Genomic DNA, 23,789 nt, shown 5'->3' with positions numbered 1-23,789 from the left:
TGTACCGTTGAACTACCGTCAGTGAATTAAAAACAAATGGTCTTGTGGTGTATTGTGATAGGCACCTCACAGCTCCAGGGACCAGGTTTGATCTTGACCTCTGGTGCTGTCTGTGTGGAGTTGCACATTCTCCCTGTGATGGCATGGCATTCCCCTGGGTACCTATCCACTGGAGACTGCCAATCACTCCTAACATGCAGGGAAAGAATCAGACAGCACAGAATCAGGCCTGTCAACCCACTTTTACATCTGGACAGATTTATGGGCATGAAGGGTTTCAAAGGATATGGACTAAACACAGGCAAATGAGACAAACCCAAAATGCTATCTTGATCAGCAGAGCGAAGTAGGGCCAAAGGGCCTGTCCTATGCAGTTTGGATTCTATAAAGCTGGAAGGAAACAAATGATTCTTAGCCAAACTTCTCTGTCCCATTAAAGTTCAAATGAATGGGACCCGATGTTGAGGGAATTCTGGAAGCTACGGAACACCTGGGACTCGGTGGTGATTCTGGGACAGAGCGAGGTTCAGAAGCACCCCCACTTGAGCTCAAATGCATTTCAAACATTTGTGCCATGCTTCTCCGACACACACACTTCTAGAACACACATTAACCGTCAGTCACCAAGACCTGGGATCCAGGTTAAGTAAGGGTTCCTGTAACAACCTAGCTTTGAAATGGTTGAATGAATAAATGTAATAAAACACATGTAATTATTGAATGGAGGCCTCAGAAGCTGTTAAAGTGAAAGTCCAAGAAATAATAGAATGAAACTGTTCAAGTTTGCATTTTGTAAAGAAGCGCATCAGCTTTTGGTAAAAGTGCATGCAAATGACTTCCAAGGCCCGAGAAAGATAACGATACACTTTCCTTCCTTGCTTCGAGTAATTAAATTGCAGAAAATCCAGAAGGCAGTTGATAAGAGATGGGGAATTAAGTTGGATGCATGACATGTTTTCTGAGCTCCATAGCTGAAGAGATGGTAACTGATGAGGGAGTTACAGAGTAACAACAAGGATTGGAATACAACATTGGGAGGTGCTGAAGATGTTCAACTGTAAGGCAACCTAGGTTCATAATATCTGTCAGTTGCTCCAATCTCAACGGCGGTGGGCTGTTGGCACCTCGGGACAAGGAACCCTTGCAGGCTGCAGACTGTTGAGAACTGGCTCGAGTCTGGCTGAAGGGGCACCAGGCCTTTTCTAATTATTCTATTCCATCTGTTCTCCCAACGTCGCTCATGATTAGTGACAGGACTTTGGCAACAGGAGCTGGCGCAGAGCGTTGCTCCAAGCTGAGCTCCGGGATGTGATGTGCGGAGGCCTCATCAATTATTATAGGCTTTGGAACTGGGATGCAAGAGGATGCTGAGGGCAGGAGTAGCTCCCGAGGGGGGCATCGGGTGCTGAAGACCTCCTCGCCGTGTCGGAGGTTTGGATCTGGAGTTTGGGCTGCCGATGGTTTGAATTGGAGTCTGTGCAGCTGTGGAGGCTGTGGATGAAGCTGAATCCACAGACACCTAAGTGACTCCATTTTGCTTCTCTTACGCTAACTTTAAGGGGGTGCTGGGCAGTTTCTCCTGATGGCAAACTGCTTGCAGCAGACTAAATGGAATTTTGTGTCCTATTACATCTGTTTTATTACATAACAATAAAAAAATCTTGAATCTTATAAGATAACAAATCGTTTCACTGACAACAAGATGTGACTGTAGAGGAAAATTGTTAAAGTATCAGTTGCTGATGAATAACGATGTGGATTATTTTATGTCCCACATTCACATTTTGAGTCAAAACAATTTAGTGATAAAGGGCTCAACCAAAAACTTTGACCTACCATTTCTACCCATGATCCTGCCTGACCCACTGACTTCCTTCAGCACCTCATTTTTTGTTCAGGATTCCAGCATAGAACCATAGCACAGAAACACACCCCTTCGGATCATCTGGTCTGTGTTCAACCTTTTTTTTTCCCGAGACCACTGTCCTGCACCCAGTCCGTAGCCCTCCATACCTCTCTCATCCATGTACCTGTCCAAATTCCTCTTATATGTTAAATTTGAGCCCACATTCACCACTTCAACTGGAAGCTCGTTCCACACTCCCACCGCTCTCTGTGTGAAGAAGTTCCCTCTCATGTTCCCCCTAAACTTTCCCACTTTCACCCTTAACCCATGTCCTCTGGTTTGTATCTCACCTCCCCTCAGTGGAAAAAGCCTATCTATATTTACACTGTCTATCCCCCTCATAATTTTAAATACCTCCATCAAATCTCCCCTCATTCTTCTATGCTCCAGGGAATAAAGTTCTAACCTGTTTAACCTTTCCCTGTACCTCAGTTCCTGAAGTCCGGGCCACATTCTAGTAAATCTTCTCTGCACTCTTTCTATCTTATTGATAGCTTTTCTGTCATTAGGTGACCAAAATTGCTCATAATACTCCAAATTTGGCCTCACCAATGTCTCATACATCCCAACTCCTATACTCAATACTTTGATTTATGAAGGTCAATATACCAAAAGATCTCTTTACAACCCTATCGACCTGTGATACCACTTTCAGAGAATTATATATCTGTATTCCCAGATCCCTCGGTTCTACTGCACTCCTCAGTGCTCTACCATTACTGTGCATGTCCTTCCAAAATGCAACATCTCACACTTGCCTGCATTAAATTCCATCTGCCATTTTTCCAACTGGTCCAGATTCCTCTGTAAGCTTTGAAAACCTTCTTCGCTGTCCACAACACCTCCAATCTTAGTGTCATCCTCAAACTTGCTCATCCAATTGCCACGTTATAATCCAGATCATCGATATAGATGACAAACAACAATGGTCCCAGCACTGATCCCTGAGGCACCCCACTTGTCACAGGCCTCCAGTCAGAGAAGCAGACATCCTCCACAACTCTTTGGCTTCTCCCATCCAGCCATTGTAGAGTCCAGTTCACCACCTCACCATGAATACCTACTGTCTGGAGCCTTCCTGACTAACCTCCCATGTGGTACACTGTCTGAAATCTGCAGTCTCTATCAGTTGCTGGTAGTTGGGAGAAATGGCATCATAAAATTATCAAAAAAATTCTTTGTACAGGATTTGATGGTCTGCTAAAGGTAAAGATTAAACCTGGGAAGTGAGAGGTATTAACGATTGTAGAGAAGAGCAAGGTCCAAGGAATGGACTATCTCAGTGAAAGGTGCGACAGGTTTGAGATTGATGCCTGTGCTTATGGTTTACCACATGGGCTGCAGGCTGCTGGAGACTGTCCCATGGGAACCAGGTATTGGAGCTGGGATTCAAGAGGGTGCTGAGGGTATGAATGGCTCCCGAAGGGCCTCAGGTGCTGAAAGCTTCCTGATCATGTCGATAGTTTGGATCTGGAGCTCAGGCTGCCAATGGACCAAACAGGAGTGAGTGTGGCTGCAGAAGCTGCGGGAGACAAATCCACGTGCACTCAGTGACTCTGAAGGGGACTTTCTTTTTCTCTGTTACTGTTAGGGGAACTGACCAACACTAATTGCGACTCTTTGTCTTTCTTGCAGCAGGGGAATCTTGAAATCTTTAATTCCATTTCTTTTCTTTAAAATGCCAGTAATTTGAGACTCTTCACACTGAAGTTATGATAACTGATTCTTTCTAAATCCATCTTTTCCTCCACTAAAGCACAGAAGTTGGGTGACCACTTGTCTAAAATGATAATGCAGGATAAATGAGTGTCAAAAATATAGGTTGTGCGGGTGCAGCTACCTTACTGGGTGACCAAATCCACTACCGGCCTCTACAGTGTACCTTGTGCTAGTGGCACAAAGGACTCCAAGCAAGGGCAGGGATGGGAGGCTGGAGGAAGGGAGAGGGAAAGGGAGAGACTGGGGAGAAGTTCATGGAAATTGGCAGTTGATATTGTGGCAATCTGGTTGGAGACTGCCAAGGTGGAATTTACTTCCTATGGATGCTACACGTCCTGCTGAGTTTCTCCAACTTTTTGTGTACTTCACAGGGAATATAAGGTTTTATTTTAATTTAGACACAATAGCAGGCCCTTCCGGTTGCCTCAATTAACCTCCAAGCTCTGTACATTTTGAAGGATGGGAGGAAACTGGAGCAGCCGGAGGGACCCCATGAAGACACGGGGAGACAGCACTGGATTCTAACCTGGGTCTATAAATCTGGAACAAAACAAAAAGCTAACTGCTGAAGGAACTCAGTAGGTCAAGCAGCATCAAAGGGAGAAAAAGAACTGTTGGTGTTTCAGGTCAGATCCCTTCATCAAGTCTCGTGCTCCCACTGTTATGCTGCTCGACGTACCTAATGCCTCCAGCAGGGTATTTATTGCACCACGGTGGTTTTGCAGGAATGGAAGGGCCTGTCATACAAGTGATGTGAAACTTCATCTGTGAATCTGTGGGGTGGGGGGGGGGTCGCATTTCTTGCCAGTGTGGCCTCCTTCCCATTAGGGAGACGGCACAGATCGGGGAAATTGCTTCCTTCACTACCTTTGCTCCGTCTGGTGCAACAGCAAGAACCCCCCAGTGGCTCATGACTTCAATTCCACACTGACATGTCTGTCCGTGGCTCCATGTTCTGCCAGGTCAAGGCCACTTGTAAATTTAAGGGATTTAAAGGGGCCCAGTTAGCATAAAGGGGCCCTGTTAGCGCAACACTATTACAGCACCAGCAATCCGGTGCGGTCTGTGAGGAGTTTGTACGCTGTCCCCGTGTCTGCCTGGGTTTCCTCCTGGTGATCCAATTTCCCCCCCACCCTTCAAAATGTACAGGGGTGTTGGTTAAATGGAAAATTTGGGCAGCAGGAAGAGCCTATTATCATGTTGTATGTGTGAAAAAAAAAACTACAAGAAGTTGGAGAACCTCAGCAAGTCACGTAGCATCTATTGGAAGCATATGCCATCTTGGCAGTCTCCAACCAGAATGCATCAATATTGACTGCCAATTTCCATGAATCCTCCCCCTCCTCCTCCACTTTCTCCCTTTCCCTCTCTCTTCCTCCAGTTTCCCATCCTTTCCCAGCCTTCTAGTATTCTCAGTCTTCTGCCCTGTCCACCTATCAACTCTCAGCTCCTTTCTCTTTTTCCCCCTCCCACTTGTATCCACCTAACACCTGCTAATCTGTGCTCCCCCTCCTTCTCCCTTCCCCTCCCCCCCCACCCCCTCTCTCCCCCCCCCCACCAACTTTCTTATTTGAGCGTCTACCTGATTTTGACACTCCTAAAAGGGCAGCCAATAAGAATAGAAGGAAAGAGGGAAGTTCTTCACCCACAGAGTGGTGAATTGTTTGAATTCTCTGCCCACGGGTGCCCTTGAGCCTCAGTTGCTGAGTAGGTAAAAGACAGAGATGGATGGAATGAACAGCATCTGGAGTCAGTGTAGGAAAGTGGCACTAAGTTAAAAGTTCAGCCATTATCTCATTGAACTGTCAAGCAAGCACAAGGAGCCAAGTGACCTCATCCTCTGTATTTTCTTAAGAGAATGAACCTCCTTTGAAGAGAATGCCATTTTGTGAAACTGAGCACTTCTAACTGGGTGGGAAGTTTTTAATACTGAATGTAAGACCATGGCAATGCGTAGTGTCAATATAAGTCTCATGAGAAGATGGTTGCAGTTTTCTAAATTAGCCGTTGTGTATGCCAAGGACACCATCCATGTGAATCTGTGGTTTCTGTTGGTATGTTTAGGCATGGATGTTAAATGTTATTTTAGAATAAATGTTTTCCTGCCTTCATTGCTTTTATTTCTCCTCTCTTGAGGCACAGACATATGTATGTGTTTTGATCTTGGCACGAATCTTGTCAGAAACTGCATCTGTGTTTCTGGTTTGGAATGTTGCTTGACTTGCTGTGTAAACTCGTGGTGGTCCACCACCGGCCTACTGCAGGGGGCAACCTCTGTACTTGCAGGAATGTAAGGGGACAGGTTGAATGGATCAAGCCCCACTCGGTCGGGTGTCCATCACCCTCCGGGATATAAGCCTGCGCCGGCCTCCCGAGGCCTCACTCAGAGTTGCTGCAGCTCCTGCCAGCCTGGCTCTGTGGAGGTCTTTGTGGATTAAAGCCTGTTGTACAGTCTTTACCTTGTGTGTGTCTGATTCTGGCTAACAGCGCATCACAAGACTTGAGAAGAAATCTTCCTGTAATGATCTTGAAGTGTTATCGTTTCTTCCTGGACCCTCCTGTTACTGGGTTCCTGCACATTTTCCTCCAGATGATGTGTAGTAACTAGTAACCTTGACAAGCATCCCAAAGGTATCAACATCTCGTGTCTGACAGGTTTGGAATTCAACGTGCTGAACACAAAAATCCGGTACTATAAAGAACATAAGAAATTGGAACAGACCATTCAACTGTTTGTATGCACCCTGACTTTTAATACTTTTGATCTCAGTGCCATTTTCCTGTACTAATCCCACATCCCTTGGTTTTCTTAATACCAAAGATAGAACATCAAACATTACAGCAGAGTACAGACCCTTCAGCCCACAATGATGTGCCAGCCTATGTAAACCTACACCACAACAATTTAAACCTTCCCCGCCTCACACCCATAACCCTCTATTTCTCTTGCATCCATGTGCCTTTAAGCTTACAAGTTCTGAGGTGATGGGGCAATCTCGATGGAAGGCAGTGAAGGAAAATTCAGAAAAATAGAAAAAAACAACAAGGTCATTACAAGATAGTGTAAATTGGGCAGCACGGGCTCATGGGCCACAAGGACCGGTTACCGTGCTGTATGTCTAAGTTTAAATTAAAAAAATTAAGGCTTCCTAGATCAGTTGTTGAAAAACCAATGAGATCACCATATTACTTCAAAATTGAACAAGAAAGTCTGCAGATGTTAGAGTCGAGTGCAATACGCAAGCATACTGGAGAGACCTTTTGCTTATTCCTGACGAAGGGCCCAGGCCCGAAATGTTGGTTGCCCTTTACTTCCCATAGATGCTGTGTGACCTGCTGAGTTTCTCCAGCACATTTATATACGCTACTTCAAAGGTTGTTGGCGTGCAGTCAGGAAAGGTAATCAACATTCTGGTGGTTAAGGGTGCTTTAGGAAATACTGATAGAACTCCTTACACAGTTTGTGTGAGACATGAGTTGACTGTGGTAGATTGGGAACTACATAAAAAGATATGACAGGTAATGAACAATTGATGTTATTTAGAGAATTTATGAATAGCTGACAACAAATGTATATCTCTCTGAGGCACACAGACCCAAGAGGAAATGGCTAACAGTTTAAAGATAACATTAAATCAATAAATATGTTTGCAATGTTGCCAAAAAAAGAGCAGTGTGCTTGAGAATTGGGAAAACTTTAAATTTCATCAAAGGAGGTCCAGGATATTGATATAGAAGGGATAACGGAGCACAGGAATAGTCTAGCGTCAACTATGCAAATAGGCTACATGGGGCAGCATGGTTAGTGCAATGCTGATACAGCGCCAGTGACCCGGATTCAAATCTGTGCTGTTTGTAAGGAGTTTCCATGTTCTCCCTGTGTCTGTGTGGGTTTCCTTTGGGAGCTCCGGTTTCCTCCTACGTTCCAATGACGGACAGGGACAGTAGGTCACATGAGTGTACTTGGGCGACACAGGGTCGTGGATAAGATGAGTCTGTCTGCGTGCTACATCCCTAATTTTTTTTAAATTAAAAATCTTCTCTGAATGTGTAAAAAAGAAAAAAAGATTAGCAGAAGGTAACGTTAGATTAGCAAACATTGATTTGATCCAGGAGAAAATATGGTGAGGAAAGAGCAGAGAAATATTTATGAAAATTCTCTTTCTTTATATGGAAAACCTCCTGCAAAAATAGAGACTGGGTCTAGAATGAATGAGGATCGGAATGACATTAGCATGGGTTAAAACAAAATATCAGAGAAGTTAATGGAGCAGAAAGATAATAAATTCTCAGGACCTGAAGACTTGCATCCCAGCATTTGAATTATGTGGCGGTACCATTAGTGGACATTCTGGCTGTCATGTTCCAACATTCCATAGAGTTCGGAACCATTTTCATAGAGTGGAAATTTGCAAATGCAAACCCAATAGTTGAGAAAAAAGCAAGAGCAAAAAATGCAGATATTACAGGCGGATAGTTTGATGCCAGTAAAATGTAAAATATTGGAATAGGTACGCAGTTAAGCAGGTTATTTAAATAATGAGAAATGGACATGGACTTACGAAAGGCACAATAGAGAAGGATAAAGCAATAGATAGGGTTCATTTGGACTTTCAGAGTAGATTAGATAAATTGCTTTTTGAGATTGGCTTTAGCTGTAGCTAGAAAATGACGTGAGTATTCAATGGTGGCATTCAGAAAGGAGGTCTTGTATTCCATTAGAAAAGATAACGTATAATACAAGCCTAGTCTACCAGTGGAAATATTAGAATACTATTCATAGTCTGAAAATTAGAGGTTATCCATATAAAAGAGATCAGGAAGAACTTCTTTAGCCTGAGGGTCGTGGATATGTGGAACTCGCTGCGGTATACAGCAGTGGAAGCCAGATCGCTGGGAGTATTTTAAAAAAGAAAGACAAATATCTCATTAGTGAAGGCGTAAAGGGATTATGGGGAAAAGGCCAAAAATTGGAACTAGTGCAGAGTAGTTTAGTGTAGATTTATGGAACAGACCCGATGGGCCTAGTGGCCTGGTTCTGTTCCTTTGTCTGTGATCACTAATGTAGAAAGGTTATTTCCCATGGTGGGAGAGTCTAGGACAAGAGGGCACAACTTCCCGATTGAAGGGCATCCACTGAGGACAAAGATGTGGAGGGATTTCTTAAGCCAGAGGGTGGTGAATCTATGAAATTTGTTGCCACAGGTGGTTATGGAGGCCAGGCCATTGGGTGTATTTAAGGCAGAAATTGATAGGTTTTTGATTAGCCAGGGTATCAAAGGTTATGGGGAGAAGGCCTGGGAGTGGGGCTGAGTGGGAGAATGGATCAGCTCATGATTGAATGACAGAGGCAGACTCAATAGGCTAAATAGCACATTTCTGCTCCTATGTCTTATGGTCTTATCCTTCATAAGGTTCCACATAAGAGGTAATTATTACAAGAGTACCTTGGACTGAAGTAAAATATTGCATGGATTGAATTTTGATAATAGTCCGAAAACAGAGTTGGAACAAACAGATTATTTCTGAGCTGGGAGGGAGGCTCCAACTAGCCAGGTGCTACAGGATTCTAGCTGTTGGGAACCTCTGAGGGGTTAGAGAACAGGTGCATTTAGACAGTCTAAGCAATTGGGAAAGGACACAGAAAGTGGGATGGAACGTGGGAAATGTGAGATCCACCTCTGTGGCAGGATGTAAGATGGTTGAGTACTCATTGAATGGTGAGAGATTGAAAAGGGTTAGTTTTCAGAAGAACCTGGTTCTTCTTGTGAACAATGACTAAAAATTAACTTTAAGGTCAATAACTAATTAGGAAGACAAACAATAGGTTGTCCTTTATTGACAGATGATTTGATACAAGAGTACAAAAGAACATAAGAAATCCAGTCCATTGAGCCTGCTCCACCATTCAATGAGATCATGGCTGATCTGATGACAGGCTCATCTCTCCCAATGGCCTTTTCGCCACATCCCTGAATTCCCCAACTAGGTAAAAATTGATCGAACCTCGTAAAAACAGCTTGCTGTGTCTAGATCTGGACCACCATACCTCAGGAAAGATATACATGCAACAGATAGAATTACAAAGAGAGTTTAACAGATTGACTCCTGGATGAGCCATTCAGGGGGCTGGGATTTGTCCTTTGAGGAGTGATTAAAAAGACTGAACCTATACTCTCTTCACTTTAGGAGAATGTGAGTTCATATTGAAATCACTCACAGGGGTTGATATATTCTCTTGGTGGGGTGTCTGGATCCAAGATCCACAACCTCAAAATAAAAGATCCCCAATTCAGGACTAATATGAGAGAAACTTTGATACCCAAGACTAGTGTTTCTTTAGAAGTACTTACGCAAAGAGCTGTGTGGGCTCAGTCATGGAGCATGTGTAAGGGAAAGATAAGTAGATTTTTAGGGAGTATCTGGTTTATGCAAGGAAGTTACACTGTCAAACATCAACAGTTATCTTATGAATGATGAAGCAACTGGGCGAATGGGCCGCTATTGCGCTATTTCTCACATTCTTATGGAAAAACTGCACTGTCAGAGGTGCTGCCTTTCAGAAGTGAGGTTATAATAAGGCCTCATTTTCATCTCAGGAAACAGGGGAGTTCTCTTTGACGTCCTGCTGTCTACCTCAGTAGAACTAGATGGCCTGGACACAAACACACTGTCGTTTGTGGGATTTCTTAAGTTACTGAAACAACTTCCTCTCAGAAGTAATCCTTCACTCTGAAAGGCTTTTTGGTCTTGAGATGGTGAAGGATGGTCCAAAAATCCACCTCTCCTTCAATGTAACTGGTTCAAGGGTAAGGATTTCATGTGTTATCCTAGAGCATCCCGCTCAATTCGGCATGAGGCTCTGCACTTACCCAGAGAAGCATGAAGATCCCCAGATGTTTTCCAAAATAATTCACTATTAATAGGATTATATGGATCATTTAAATATTAGGTAGCTACGTTGCTCTGAAATATTTCATTGGGTATGCTTCATTAAATGTGCTTGTCCAAATTGATGGAATCTGACATAACCTCAGACTTTATTGCAGAGAACTCCAGTCCACAATATCAGACTGTTAAGAGCTTCGTTCATCCCTATCCACTCCAGTCTACAATATCAGACTGTTAAGAGCTTCGTTCATCCCTATCCTGTCTGTTAAGTCAGGGCAGCAGTTGGAACAGGGCCATTTTGAAACATTGTGAGCATCTGTGTGCTTCTCTTCAGCCCAGCCAGGATGATAACTTTTGGCAGTGAGTTTTGTTTAATTTTTCTGCTAAAGGAACAGCCCCCTCCCAAATATCTCCCTGAAGGCAGATCCATGAACAAAGTATCGATGTTTCACTGTTTGCTGTACTTCTAAATGAGTCAACAAAAATAAGAACAGACTAATTCTTGGGGGAAAGGAATAAGCTTTGCCTTCCCCTCATGCCTTCACCTGCCCATGTGCTCCACCTCAATCCCTGTTCATTTGAATATTACCACAAATAAAGTATTCTGCATGGTTCTGGACTGTTGAATCACAGAATTGTTGTGGTACATAAGGAGACTATTTTTTCCATCATGGCTACAGGCTTGTAGTGGAGCCCCATTTATTCCTGTCTCTGCTCTTCTCTGTAGCCTTGTAAGTTATTCCCTTTCAAGTTCTTGTCTGATACTCTCATGAAAGCCCTGACTACTTCTATTTCCACCAAGCAGCGTAACCCAAGTTACATCTACTTTGGGGCGACACAGTTAGCATTTAGCAGTTAGCACCACGCTATTACAGCATGAGCAACCTGGGTTCTAATCTGGGGTTGTCTGTAAGGGGTTTGTATGCTCTCCCTGTGTCTGCATGTGTCTCCTCTGGGCTCTCTGGATCTCCTCCCACCCTTCAAGATTTAGGTCCATTGGGGTACTTGTGTGGCACAGATTCATGGGCCGAACGAGCCTGTTTACAATATTGAATGTCTATGTCTAAATTAAAAAATTTAAAATGTACTTTCTGCTTTGAAATGCTCTACCTCATATTCCTCACATCTTTTGACCAAAATGTTAACTTGTTGCTCCAGATTTCATTCTAATCCTTTCTCCCTCCTCTAATTGTCCATGTTTAACTTTAACACATCCACACCGTCAGCCTCAGCTATCAAAGAGAGTATTGTTACAACGATCTGGTTGAAAAAATTTAAACCCAGTGTGTTCATATGCATGTCTGAGTTGCCCTTTTGATTCCAATGGAGCACTTGAGGGTTTTGCAATTGCAGATGTGATTGTGAGTAGAATTTCAAGTGTTTGGTGATTTATCTTACAGTATTTTGTTCAGGTTGTTTTTGGTGAGAATTAAACATTATTTTAAAGCTTAAAAAGCCTTCCCTTGGTTTTGTTGTGGTTTAAACACTGTTACACGTGACTTGCTGTTGCTACTGGGCTGTTTCACAGCTTCAACATGCTGAAGGAACACAGACCTTGTCTGTCAGACCTCTACCTCATACTTTGAAGATGGGCTCAGGCCTGAAACATTGGTTCTTTACCTTCTCTGCACGCTGTGAGGCCTGTTGAATTCCTCCAGTATTTCTGTGTTTTTGCCCAGATCAATTCTCCCATTGAGGGAAGCTACATCTCAAAGTCTACCCTGTTAAGATCCCTATGAAGCTTGCCGGTTTAAATGAACTTCAATGAATATAGGACGTGGAATTTGGGAGGAAACAGGAGTTCAGTTCATGGGGGAAGCTGAGAGAATGTACTCACCTGTTCCTCCCGCAGCCCCATTTTCTTCTTCTTTCCCCATTCATCATATAGTGAGGTGTAAAGCTCCCAGAGATGGCTCCGTGTATGTGGAGGAGTCCATGGAAATGGGAGGTTCGTTCAAGTGCCTTGCCATTTGGAGCGGGCGGTCACGTCTCTCCATCCATCATGGTCTCTGACCCTCTGAATTGTAGTTGTTGCCTCCCCTGTTTCTAACCGTGATGTTAATCCGTCGATCATTTTCATTCTCTGTTGGCCTCTGCTTCTCTTTCCTTCCAGCTTTCCAGTCGTAACTAAACGTTCTCATGTATCTCTTCGCATGATGTGTCCAAAGAATTTTGATGGCTGTTTTCTGATTCTTTTAAGCAATGTACGTTTTGTTCTCATTCTTTGTAGAACTTCTTCATTTGTTATCCTGTCCGTATATGATATGGACATTATTCTTATGAGAAACCACATCTCTGCTGCGTTGATTCTTTTCTCCATTGCATTTGTGGTGGTCCATGACTCGCAGCCGTACATCAATATAGGAAGAATGGAGCAGCTGAGTGTTCTAAGGCGGATGTCAATTTCTATTTTCTTGTTTGTTTCTTATTTCTATAAATGCTATTCATGCCATTGCTATTCTTGCTTTTATATCTGTTTTGCATTTACCATCAGATATTCCCTATGATCCAAGGAACTCGAAGTTGTGAACTTGTTTCAGGATTTCATTTCCCAATACGATCCTACATTTTGGAATATCAGGTTTCTTTGATATTACCATTACTTCCATTTTCTTTGTTTAAAATTAGGCCAAGTCTTTCGGTCTCTGTGTTGATGGTAGATAATAATTTCTATAAATTTAATTCACTGTTTCTTATCAGAAAACATAGGAAAGTCCATCTCCCACCCTCCATTCTCACTACATTTTATAGAGAATGTATCGAGAGCATCCTGTGCAACTGCATCACTGCCTGGTTTGGAAGTTGGACCTCTTCAGACCGCAAGGATAGCGAAATCAGTGGAAAAGATAATTGGAGGCTCTCTTTCTACCATGAAGGACATCTACAACACCCGATGCAGGCGAAAGGCAATAAACATTGTGAAGGACTCCACACATCCCTCACGTAAACTGTTCTCTTTCTGCCATCTGGTAGGAGGGCCCTTACATCCAGTTTTTTTCCCTCAAGCTTTCAGGCTCCTGAATTCCCAGAACATGCAGTACAACTCCGATTATCCAAAATGGTTGGGACCAGGCCCATTTCGGATAAACGGTTTTTTCAGATAACTGATCATTTAAAAGAAAAACAGCCCAGTAGCAACAGCAAATCACATGTAACATGTTAAAACAACAACAAACAACAAGGGAAACCTTTTTAAGCATTAAAATAAAGCTTAATTCTCACCAAACAAATGCTGGCCACTGCTGATCTCCAACACTTCCCCACCGAGGCCTCGCTCATGCCCGAGAGCTTGAGGTCCCCGCTGCTGCCGGGAGCCTAAAGTTCACTTCTGCTGCCGCTGAGAGCCCAAGGTCCACTGCTGCCAGCATCGGGGGCCCGAGGTCCACTGCTGCCACCATCAGGGGCCTGAGGTCCACTGCTGCCAGCGTTGGGGGCCCGAAGTCCACTGCTGCCAGCATCGGGGGTCTGAGGTCCACTGCTGCCGGCGCTGGGAGGCCAAGATCTGCTGCTGCCACCGGGAGCCCAAGGTCCACTGCTGCCAGCGCCGGGATCCCAAGGTTCGCTGCTGCTGCCGCCGGGAGCCCAAGGTCCACTGCTGTCAGCTCCGGGGGCATGAGCTCCAATGCTGCCAGCGTCGGGGGCCTGAGGTCCACTGCTGCCGGGAGCCCAATGTCCCCAGTCAGTTCAGCTCCGAAAAATATTTGGATATATGAGGATTTCAGATATCTTCATTTATCTGAAATTTTTTTAAAAAATTGAGAACTGAGGATTTCAGAGAATCAGATTTTGGATAATTGGAGTTGTGGATAGGGTACTGTGGACTTTTAAAATGTATTTTAAAATGTTTAACTTCTGTTCTAACTTATATTTATGTAAATAAGCTCGTGGAGAAACGCTATCTTGTCTTCTCTGTGTGAGCATGGTATGAACGATAAATAAAGGTGACGACTTGAGTACTGTATCATCCTCATAGCGGAGGTTGTTGACAATGTCCTCCTATACTTATTCCAGGTAGGTCCTGTATGGTTCTCATGATGTTTTCACTGTACAGGGAGAACAAGTCTGGTGATAGAACACAACCCTGTCTAACACCTCGCTTTATTGGCTGATATTCACCAATCTCGTCTATCCGTATGGTTGCACTTAGTTGCCAGTAAAGATTCCTGATTATTCTTATATCTTTTCTGTTGATATTAATATCTTTCAGCATTTTCATGATGACTTGGGGATTCATTGTGTCAGAGGCTTTTGTGTAGTCAATTAAAATGGGAGGAAGCTGCAATTTAAATGTTATTAAGTTCCACAATAAGTGTTGTTGACACACAAGGCTTAGGCAGATCAGACCTTGATTATAGAGGGTATTCAAATCTAAAGGCTAAATCAATGTGAGCCCTGCCTCAGATTTCTTGTGTCCTAATTTCTCCTCACAAAGATGCAAGGACTTTCAAGTGTACTTGAATGAAAAGTACAGTAACATCCCTGTAATCTGTAATTCAAGCAACCAGTGGCCTCAAGCAACCTGAAAAAAAATTGCGGAAAATAAAAAGGTAAAAAAAATGCAAAAGTTTAAAATTGGCGCCCTCTAGTGGTCTGGTCGCCAATCCTCGCAACATGCAGTCTCAAGCAACCGGCAAATTCACTTATCCGGCATCTACTCGTCCCCATTGGTGCCGAGTACCGGGAGTTTTACTGTATTAAGAAAGCAACAAACAAACTGGCAAAAATTGGGAGATAGGCAGCTGCAATCCCCCTGAATCAATATTTACCAGACAAGCCAACAGCTGCTTCTTCTTAGCGACAGCACATCTGTCTGGATCTGGATCCAATGAGAATCTCCTCATGTTACAGATAACCTTAACCAATTGTATATTTTCTACGGTTAAGCGTTTTAGTTGCTGGATCCAGGTTCTGGTTGATTGAGCAGCTATTCATTTGTTAAATGATTAATGAACTGCTTCAGTCCTCTAATTCTACTCCTTACACATTTCTGCTTTGACTTGTTGTCGAGTTGATTAGGTGGGCAATATGGGAGAACTCCCTTTTTATCCAAGGAGTAAAACGTGAAAGTCTGTACACACTGTGATTGAAGTATAAACACAGCGCTGGAGAAACTCAGCAGGTCTTGATGAAGGACTCAAGCTCAAAACGTTGGTTATGTATCTTTATCTTTGCTACATGAAGTGCCCTGTTTGACCTGCTCAATTTCTCCAGCGTTGTGTTTTCACTCCCTTTTTTTTTATCCTGTTGGGTTCTGTCTGCAAAAATTTTTTGAAATAACCCAAAGTGGGCACATTTTTCTTTTCGGCTCCAATATAATTAATGATGGCGATTCTATGGATTTAACAGCAATACTGGTAATACACAGAAGGATTAGACAGTTCAAAATGGATGATGGAGTCATAGTGTATGGAACCAGGCCCACTTAGTTCACACTGACCTTCAGCCATCCATTTATTCCCATCACAAGATCTCCTCCCAGTTTCTCCCATTCACTTAAACATTAAGAGTGCTTATCAGTGATGTCACTAGGGTTGGTGTTACCCCACCACCATCCCCACCCCCATGGACCTCCTCCCATTCAGAATCCTTAGTAATGTTTTTTGTACTTGTAAATTGTAATTCCCATATATAACGGCAATAGGAGTGAGATAAACAACTAGCAAAATTACACCTTTAAATTACAATATCATACACACAGCATAAATGTATTTACATTTACACAGTTACATGTGGTTAAAGTTAAAAGGTGGTAAGAAAAGGATAGATTTCAAAATAACAATGTTTAAGAACCACATCAAAATTATATTAATTTTAATGTTAAACTTTATTGTTACTTGAGATACGTTAATGGATTAGGTTTGCGTAATGTAGAACTTGTAGACAAATGCATATGGAAATATACTCATAAACGAAATAAGCCCATAAAAATAAACAAGAACAAATACACAAGCATTTCAGCCCTTAGTGACCATCTTGACTAACTCCGGACTTTCCTTCCCTCACCTTCAAAGCTGCGAACTTGTGAATCACTTCATCGAAATCAATGCTTTTCTCCAACTCACTTTCAATTGATAATATTACAAGATTGGAAAGCCTTGACCATCATTTTGTTGTCACCCCCTCTGATGGTGTCATCCGGGTGCGGTCTGCACTCCCTGCATTCCCCCATCCCCTGACGCCAGTGGTGCTTATACCGTGTACAAGAAGCCTTCAAATCTATGCATCTTTGGTATGTTAGGAGGTAATAGGAATATGTGGGGGAAACTGTATGCAGTCAGCATCAAAGGTTCGGACTGAACCTGAGATGCTGGAGTGGGAGGAGGAAGCAAGTTCATCAGCTGATCAAAAGTGCTGACATCCTGGCTTATAGGGTTGTTAAATACAAGAGCTCTGTTTACATTGCTCAAAACTCACAGGAATACGTTCAACAAAATTGGCATAGAGCCACATATGGAAAGGAAGGGCTCAGGTCCAAAATGCTGCTTATATATCTTTACCTCCTATGGACGCTGTGAGACTAGTTGAATTTCTCCACCATCTCTGTACTTATACGATGTATGGAGATGCTCAGACAAGAGACAAAAAGAGGTAAAATTTGAAGAGCATTTTCAAGATAAGAATGTAAACCATTCTCAAATGGAAAGATTTCAATCTGCCTTCAATGGCTTTCCTCTGTTATGTCAGGCTTAGATTTAGAAAAAATTAGAAGTCAGACATTTGATATTAGCTTTTACTTCAAAAAAACCTGGCGACCATTTCTTCAATATTTTCATATCACTCAAACTAATAAACAAAATTGAACCACTTCCAGTTTGTGTTTTTTTCCCCAGGTGTGTTTACTCAGGATCAATCTCTTTTCTACTTACTTTGAAATTACTCTCAGAATGGATTGATCAGTTGTTTTTGTTTTATGGGGTTTTTAAATCTTTTTTTTTCATCAGAGTTAGATTTTTTTTTGTTTTATGCATTAACTTTATTTCCTTACTGAATGTAACTGTCAATATATGGAAATGTCGATTAATTTGAAAGTACTTGATTGTTACATTCAAGAACGTTTTCTGTATATTATTCTATGTTTTTTTTTGTGGAAAATTATTAAAAAGATTAAGGAAGATCATAGACCAGTTCAGGACTTAATGGCTCAAGTTATGGTTGCCAGCGGCGATGTGATTACTCTCTGGAATGATGAAATGCCAGAATAAGAAGTGCTTGGACATTCTGGAAGGGTATGGAGCTGGGGAAGGTTACAAGGAGTGGGAAGGATAATTTCATGGAGGTCAAGTGGGAGAAATTTAAAACTGAAATCTGATATTGCTCGAAAATATGTGAGAAAGCAAGAGGAGATGACAAGGACAAAGAATGAGAGGACAAGGGACTGGATTAAAGAGAACAGGGTTAAGAGAACAACAAAAAGAAGAAATAAACAAAAGGAGCAATGAAGAGGTCATAAGAACTTAAGAAATAGGAGCAGGAGTCGGCCATTCAGCCCATTGAGCCTGATACACCATTCAATGAAATCATGGCTGATCTGATGATCGGCTCATTTCCACCTACCTGCCTTATCCCCATATCTCTTAATTCTCCTACTTTGTAAAAATCTATCTAACCTTGTCTTAAATATAGTTACTGAAGTCGCCTCCACTGCTTCAATGGGCAGCGAATTCTGTAAATTCCCCACCCTCTGGGAAAAGCAGTTCCTCCTCATCTCCGTCCTAAATCTACTCTCTTGAATCTTGAGGCTATGTCCCCTGGTTCTAGTCTTCCCATCAATGGAAGCAACTTACCTCCTGCTATCTTACCTATGCCTTTCATAATTTTAAAAGTTTCTATAAGATCCTGTTTCATTCTTTTAAATTCCAGCGAATATAAAAGAAGGAATAAGGGACGGAGAGGATCAAATCAGAGGAAAAAACAAAATAAAGAGAATGGGAATACCCTGGTAGAATTTGTGAGAAACACAAAGACTGCAGATGTTGGAATCTTGAGCAAACAATGAGCAAGTGGAGAGAGTCAGTGGGTCAGGCAGACTCCATGGCAGAAAAGGCAATTTCCTTCTGCATTGTTTGCAGTAGAACTGATGAGGCAACATGGAACTAGGGAAGAAAACTGCCCAGTGGAATGCACAAAGATCAAAGGATTGGAGCAGCAGAGTGGCAAACCAAAAGGCTAGGTCTCCTCCTGCCTTGGAACAGCTGTGTACCTAAGTGTCATTGAAATCAACTCTCTTTTGCACTACTCTTTGACTCTGGGGTGAATGGGAGAAGTTTAATTCCATGCTTCAAATCAGGCCAGGAAAAGAGTCAAATAATCGTAATACGTAACAGTTGTGGAGTTCACGGGCTCTGATCTGTTAATTATACCTATTTGCTAGCTACACCTGCTTTTGCATTGATCATCGTAAAGAGATCCAGCGTGGACAGACCTGTCAGCCCATCAGAATGATCTCTTTTCTTTATTCTCATCAACTCCCCCTAGATCAGTGGTTCTCAACTTTTTTTCCACTCACATACTGTATTGGGAAGGGTCGTGGCTGTCTTGTGACAGCACTTCCTCCTACCTAGTCGGAGGACACACCAGCTGCCAATCAAGGTTTGGTTCTACCCCACCCATCAGTGCACTTCTCTTTACCCATGTAAATTTCCTGGACTGGACTCTCCAGCCTGCCTGTACTTGGCCTTGGGCCATTGGCTGTTGTAATTGGATTAACCCTCCTGTCACCAAGCCATTGGCCTACCTGTAAATGATCTGGGCTTGACCCTCCAGCACTAAGGTGCCATGTGCTCTTTGTTCTCTCTTTGCCAGCTTGGGACCACCCTGCTTCACTCCAGGCTATTTTCCCCACATTCGTTATTAATTGTCCACTATTTCTTTCCCACGGCTGCTCTAAACTGTGTGTGTGTGTGTGTGTGTGTGTGTGTGTGTGTGTGTGTGTGTGTGTGTGTGTGTGTGTGTGTGTGTGTGTGTGTGTGTGTGTGTGTGTGTGTGTGTGTGTGTGTGTGTGTGTGTGTGTGTGTGTGTGTGTGTGCGCGCACGCACACATGTGCTACATTCAGTTACCATTTCCCACACCTGCTTTCTGAAAATAAAATCCTTCAATACAAAAAAACTGTGTTCAGAGTCCTTGCCTTTGAGATCTACCAAACCTGTTTCGTCACTCACAACACATTCTTCCTTGAGTAACAGGATGCCATACAAACTCTTTGATTTGTAAGGGATTACTTAAGGTGGTATGTGAATGGTCAGAAAAAGGTTGAGAACCACTGGACTAGATTACTCACTAAGGGCCAATTAGCCAATCAGTTGCCAATTAGCACATTTTTGGGATGATGGAGGAAATTGGGATATCTGGAAGAAATCTATCTTGTTATAGGAGAACATGCAAACTCCATGAAGATATACCCGAGGTCAGGATCGAACCAGAGCTGGTGGTGCAAGCCAGCAGCTAGCTCCTCTAGCTGCCCTTTGTTATTGCCATTGTTAGTCAGACTGTCCGTTCTATTGAACTTGAACTGATGCTGTAAACCAGTGGTTCTCAACCTTTTTTTCCCACTCACACCACCTAAAGTCATCCCATGCTAAGCACAGAGCACCTGTGGCATAGGATGTCATAGGTGCACTGTGGTTAGTACGTGATGACTTAAGGTGGTAAGTGAGTGGGGGAAAAAAGGTTGAGAAGCACTGCTTTAAAGCAACGTTCCATGCTGATGTGTGGAATATGATGTGACAATACATTGCAATGCTTAATGGCATAACTTAAAAAAAAAATTGGAGATACAGTGCATAACAGACCCTTTTGGCCCACGAGTCTGCACCACCCAAGTGAACCCCGATGAACAATTAATCTACTAATCCCCTTACATCTTTGGAATGTGGGAGGAAACTGGAGCACCCAGAGGAAACCCACACAGACATGAGAAGAATGTACAAACTCCTTATGGACAGAGGGAATCAAACCTGGGACTCTGGCATTGTAATAGCGTTACGTTAACCGCTAGGCTAACTGTGTCACCCAAAACTTTTGGCCAAACTCGGGTCTGGGGAAAGTTTAATTTAGTGACTTGCAAAATGAGGGCACTCCTGTCAGTGGAATCTTACGAGTTCTATTTGACTGCTTTAAGCTTCTCCAAAGACGGTGCCCGATTTAACTAAGCTACATTTGCATTGGTGTCAGAGGATGTGTTACAGTCCTTGGAAGCAGCAGATGCTGTAATCTGGAGCAAAACAAACACAAGGATCTGAAGGAACTCAGCGGGTCAGTGCTGATGCATGGTCTCAATCCAAAATGTCAATAATTTCTTTCTCCCATCGATGCTGTTTGATCTGCTGAGTTCCTCCAGCAGTTTGTTTTTCTTTTGTTGCAACCCTTAATCTCCCATTAAGATATCCATTCTGGGATGAATTATTGAATGTACATTAACCTACTGGCAGGAGTGTTGGAAAAGAGTGGTCCATTTAACTCTTTCAAGGCTTGAACAGTTCATCACGACTCCACATCCTTTGTTATAGCTATACCCAACAAGGCTTCATAGATTTCCACTGAATGTAGAATTGACCTTCATAATCCACAGCTTTTGGAGAGTTCGACGTTCTAAAATTTTCCTCTCCTTCATATGAAATGACCTCCCTGACTTTACCCTGAAACAGTCTTGTTCTCATGATGAACACAGACAGCACTCTCTTCTTACATTCGAACAGTTTCTTGGTGCGTACCCAATAAAATAAATTTAATGGCCTGATTCAGATCACACCCTCTGTCTCCACTGCTCAGAGGAATGCATGCCAAGCACATGCCACCAGACTTTATGATTTAATCTCATGGTTAATCTCCAAGGCCAAAATAACCTTCCTCAGCTGGTGTTAATGAAGTGCTGCAGAGGGGGTCCAAATGGAGGGAAGGGTCTCTAATATCTGAATGAAATAACTCAGTGATGCTGCTTTGATGTTTGTTTTATTCTTCCCCAGGGATCAATGAGCAATGGGGTTGCGGTTATCCTACTCCAGATGACATTCGAGAGAAAGGATGTAAAATCTAAATGATTATAATTTATGATTTAAAGAGAATAGCATTCAAAGCGATAAAACAAAAAAAATGCTCCCCCCAATTTTAAAGCTGGTTGTCACAGTAGGCATTTCAGTTGTCAGACTTCTGATGCCATGCCCAAAAATGTTCATTTCCCATCCACTCCCATCACCAGTTACTTTTCTATCCCAATCTCCCCTTCCCCAATGCCGTCTGATTTGAAGAGGTGCTCCAAATGATGAGGCTGGCTGGGTCCAGTAATCAAATGACCCATGGTGTTGCGACTGAAGTTGAAGGCTGTTGGATCATTTTCAGCGCTGCCAAAGCCCCTTCACAACAACTGCGGTCTGAATGACCCAAACCCGCAGGCCCCTCCAAATGATAACAGCAATCAGTTCCTCAAGAGTCTGCCACCCCGTCTCGCTGCAGACAGAATCTCAGCTGTGTCTCAGAGGCTACCATGCTGTGTCTCAGAGACTACCCTCCTTCCAGGAATAGGCAGAATTCTGCTTTCTTCAAGGAATAAGCAGAATTCTGAGATTTCCTGCTTTTTACCCATTCTGCTTATTTCTGGAAGAAGGGCTCAGGCCCGAAACGTCGGCAATATTATCTTTGTCTCCTATGGACGTTGAAAGACCAGCTGAGGTCCCCCAGCATTTTGGTGTGTTTTTTTTCCCCCCACAGCCCCACTGCCCGGCCATATCTCCATAACCCTTGATGCCATGGCTAATCAAGAATCTCTCAATCTCTCCCTTAAATACAGCCAATGACTTGGCCTCCACAGTTGCCTGTGGCAACAAATTCCAGATTCACCACCCACTGGCTGAAGAAATTGAAGAAGATTTAGAGTTGCTCACTCAGGTAAAAGTTTCCAAGGAATTACTTGAAGAACTTGAGTGTTCTCCTCACAGACATGGGAATAATTATCCCTCAGCGAACACTGCTAACATTGCATGTCATTACTTCTCTTTGTGGGACCTTGCTCTGTACAAATTAACAACACATTTTCTGACATTGCAATGCTGTCTACATTTGAAAAGAACTTCACTGACTGGAAAGTGCTTTGTAACTTCCTGAGACCGCGTAAGATGCCGCAGAGTAGCAAGTGCTTTCCTTTACATTCATTCCTTCCGAGCTAGAACCTACGTAAGAACCAATGGCTAACAATGACAACCTCCTAAAGAGCTCTGAATCTGGGATAGAACACTGCCCAGCCACTGCTTGTTTATCCAGAGTGGGGTTGGATGGTTCCAGATTAGCTTCTAAACCTGGCCAAAGTTCAGCAGACCATGCAGCAACAGCCAACCCTGGTCAGTGAGGTTACCTTACCAACATGGCACAAAGGAAGGCCAAGAATTTTGATTCATCTGTACATAGTACTTATGTACATAACAATAAACTCTCACACACATTAGGGCTTTGTTTTTTAGGTGTGAGAAAATTCAAAGACCTTTACATGAAAATATATAATAATCGTGCAATCGGAAGCCTAGATGTTGGCTGAGCGCTTTGTTTTTTTAAGTGAGCTCCAATGTACAGATGGAGAGGGGTAGGAGAATCTTACCTCTGGAGCACACCACACCAACTGCAGTTGAAGCGTTCCTCAGCATTGACACAGGCGTTACAACTCAGATGTTGCAGACACACTGAGTGAGAGAGAGGAGATGATGGCATGAATTCAGTGAATTATTGGAGGAAACAGACAGAGAAAAAAAATTAAGGGATCCCTGGAATTAATTACTGCACCAAAATAGTTAGAAGAGAACTACCCAGAATCAGCCTGGAATAATTACTTACAGGGTTAAACTAAAAGTCTCTGTGGGATTCAAAGCATTAAGTGCTTCATTCGTAAACATTTCATGCAGAGAAGTTTCAGAAATGCGGAAATGTTCTGCACTTCATCTCTGGCTGTCGGACACTGCAGAATCTTTTTTTGCTTTGCGCTGACCTACCAGTTTTCAGTACTTTTGTCCTCCTCCTGAGCTGAATTGCCTCTCTTAAGATATAGGAGCAGAATCAGGCCATTTGGCCCATCCAGTCTGCACCCACTCATTCAAATCATGACTGATGTGTTTCTCCTCTCAACCTTCTCCCCATAACCTTTGACATCCTTACTAATCAAGAACCCTGCCAATCTCCTCTTTAAATTTACCCAATCACTTGGCCTCCACAGCCATCTGCGGCAATGAATTCCACAGATTCACCACCCTCTGGCTGAAAAAAAAAATTCTCATCTGTTTTCAAAAGGGGCGC

The 23,789-nt window shown here is 42.9% G+C and overlaps 1 protein-coding gene across 1 annotated transcript in view; it reads right to left on the bottom strand.

Moving 5' to 3' along the window:
* LOC138746662 (plexin domain-containing protein 1-like) overlaps window positions 1-23,789 on the bottom strand; it is a 182,259-nt gene that overhangs the window by 77,636 nt on the left and 80,834 nt on the right. The window contains exon 8 of the mRNA XM_069904948.1: window positions 23,101-23,182. Coding sequence (XP_069761049.1) covers window positions 23,101-23,182 — 82 coding nt within the window. The remainder of the gene's footprint in view (window positions 1-23,100; window positions 23,183-23,789) is intronic.

This window comes from Narcine bancroftii, chromosome 12 (assembly GCF_036971445.1).
Source record: "Narcine bancroftii isolate sNarBan1 chromosome 12, sNarBan1.hap1, whole genome shotgun sequence".
Lineage (NCBI taxonomy): Eukaryota > Metazoa > Chordata > Chondrichthyes > Torpediniformes > Narcinidae > Narcine > Narcine bancroftii.
The sequence above is the reverse complement of the archived record's forward strand: the minus strand, read 5'-3'. Positions and strand labels throughout refer to the sequence as shown.